General features: G+C 68.2%; 1 protein-coding gene across 1 annotated transcript in view; it reads right to left on the reverse strand.

The window, feature by feature from the left end:
* Nucleotides 1–1,536, reverse strand: part of CTSH (cathepsin H) — a 24,320-nt gene that overhangs the window by 16,501 nt on the left and 6,283 nt on the right. The window contains exon 5 of the mRNA XM_015558975.1: nt 1,034–1,132. Within this exon, the coding sequence (XP_015414461.1) occupies nt 1,034–1,132 (99 nt within the window). The remainder of the gene's footprint in view (nt 1–1,033; nt 1,133–1,536) is intronic.

Consider the following 1,536-nt stretch of genomic DNA (forward strand, 5'->3'; position numbering starts at 1 on the left):
GCTGGATGCCAGCGCTGGCCGGTGCCTCAGGGCCCGCAGGCCACGGACAGGGCTCCCCTGGGAACCAGGCAGGGGGGTTCCACGGAGCCCTGATTCCCCTCCGAGCAGGATACCAACGCCCTGAGCCGCCCGGCCATGTCGGGGAGATACATTCACAGACATCCCTGCTACAGGGCGTGGGGTCTGGGATGGCATGAGCTCGGCTCACAATGGCTGCCCCTGTGGCCGGGGACAGGTGACCCCGCCCTCTGAGCCGGCTCCTGCTCCGTGAGGTGCAGGGCACGGTGACCCTGTCTCCCAGGGCAGTGTCCTCGGAGGTGATGCGTGGTGAGTGCTGGGCACAGCGCCTGGACGTGCCCTGCCCACGTGGTCGCGGCTGCTACTGCACGGACAGGAGCCCCACACGTCCGTGGGCACGCGTGTGCTCGGCCCGGTGCTCCCGTGTGCACATGTGACGCCTACACACCCACGGAGACGTGCTCTCGGCCTTCGCACGCATCCTCCCCCACCCCGGGGTCACCTGGGGCCGCTCACCCTGCTGGCAGCTCCCCACCCACCTGGGGTGAGGCCTGGCTGGGAGACTTTGGGGGGTGTGATGGGTGCACCCCTGTGCCCGCCTCCTGGCCTGGCCCTGCCTGAACCGGGGACCTGCCCATGAGAGGCTGAAACTCTGCATTCAGCCGGGAGACGTCACTGCAGCGGAACCTGGCTGGTCCTAGGGACGCATTCCCGCTCAGTGAGGTCACGCTCGCGCTCTCAGGCCCCCCCTCCTGCCGCCTGCCCGCCGACGTCACACACGCTCACACCCCCGTCTGCGGGTGGCGATGACTGAACCCATTTTACAGACAAGAAAACTGAGGACACTGGGGTGTGAAGACTCGGGCAGACCCGGGTCAGAGCATCTGCCCGCCCGCGGTCCTGCCCGCTGCCCTCTGGGACCAGTCACCGTTATCTACAGGAAAGCGCTCCCCCCGCCGTGCCCGCGGGCCCGATGGCGGCGGCCTCCATGAGGGACGGAGGGCGCGGCACTCACCAGGGTGATGTTGGCCACGTCCTTGACGAACGCGATGGCCTTCTCGGGCTGGAACTTGCATTTGCCGTCCTGTTGAGGGCAAAGGGTGGGGGGCACAGGTCAGGGCCTCCCCCACGCAGCCTGGCAAGACGGACGGACGGAGCAGACGCTGCGTGGGCCGGGCCTGGGGTGGGCGCAGAAGCTCACAGTCCAGCGGGTGGGAGGGGGCGGGGGGCATAACCCTGCCCCAGGACACGGGGAGATGGAGCTCCAGGCAGGGGGTGGGGGGGATGCGCCAGTCTCAGTCCCGGGAGGTCGCGTGGAGGGAGAGGAGGTCAGGTGACCGGAGGCAGGACCCAGCCCGGCCGGCGTGGCTCAGTGGTTGAGCATCGACCTATGAACCAGGAGGTCAGGGTTCGATTCCCAGTCAGGGCACAGGCCCGGGTGGCGAGTTCGATCCCCAGTGTGGGGCATGCAGGAGGCGGCCGATCCATGATTCTCTCTCATCATGGATGTTTCTCTCT

This window comes from Myotis davidii, unplaced genomic scaffold, assembly GCF_000327345.1.
Source record: "Myotis davidii unplaced genomic scaffold, ASM32734v1 scaffold1914, whole genome shotgun sequence".
In the NCBI taxonomy this organism is placed as follows: Eukaryota; Metazoa; Chordata; class Mammalia; order Chiroptera; family Vespertilionidae; genus Myotis; species Myotis davidii.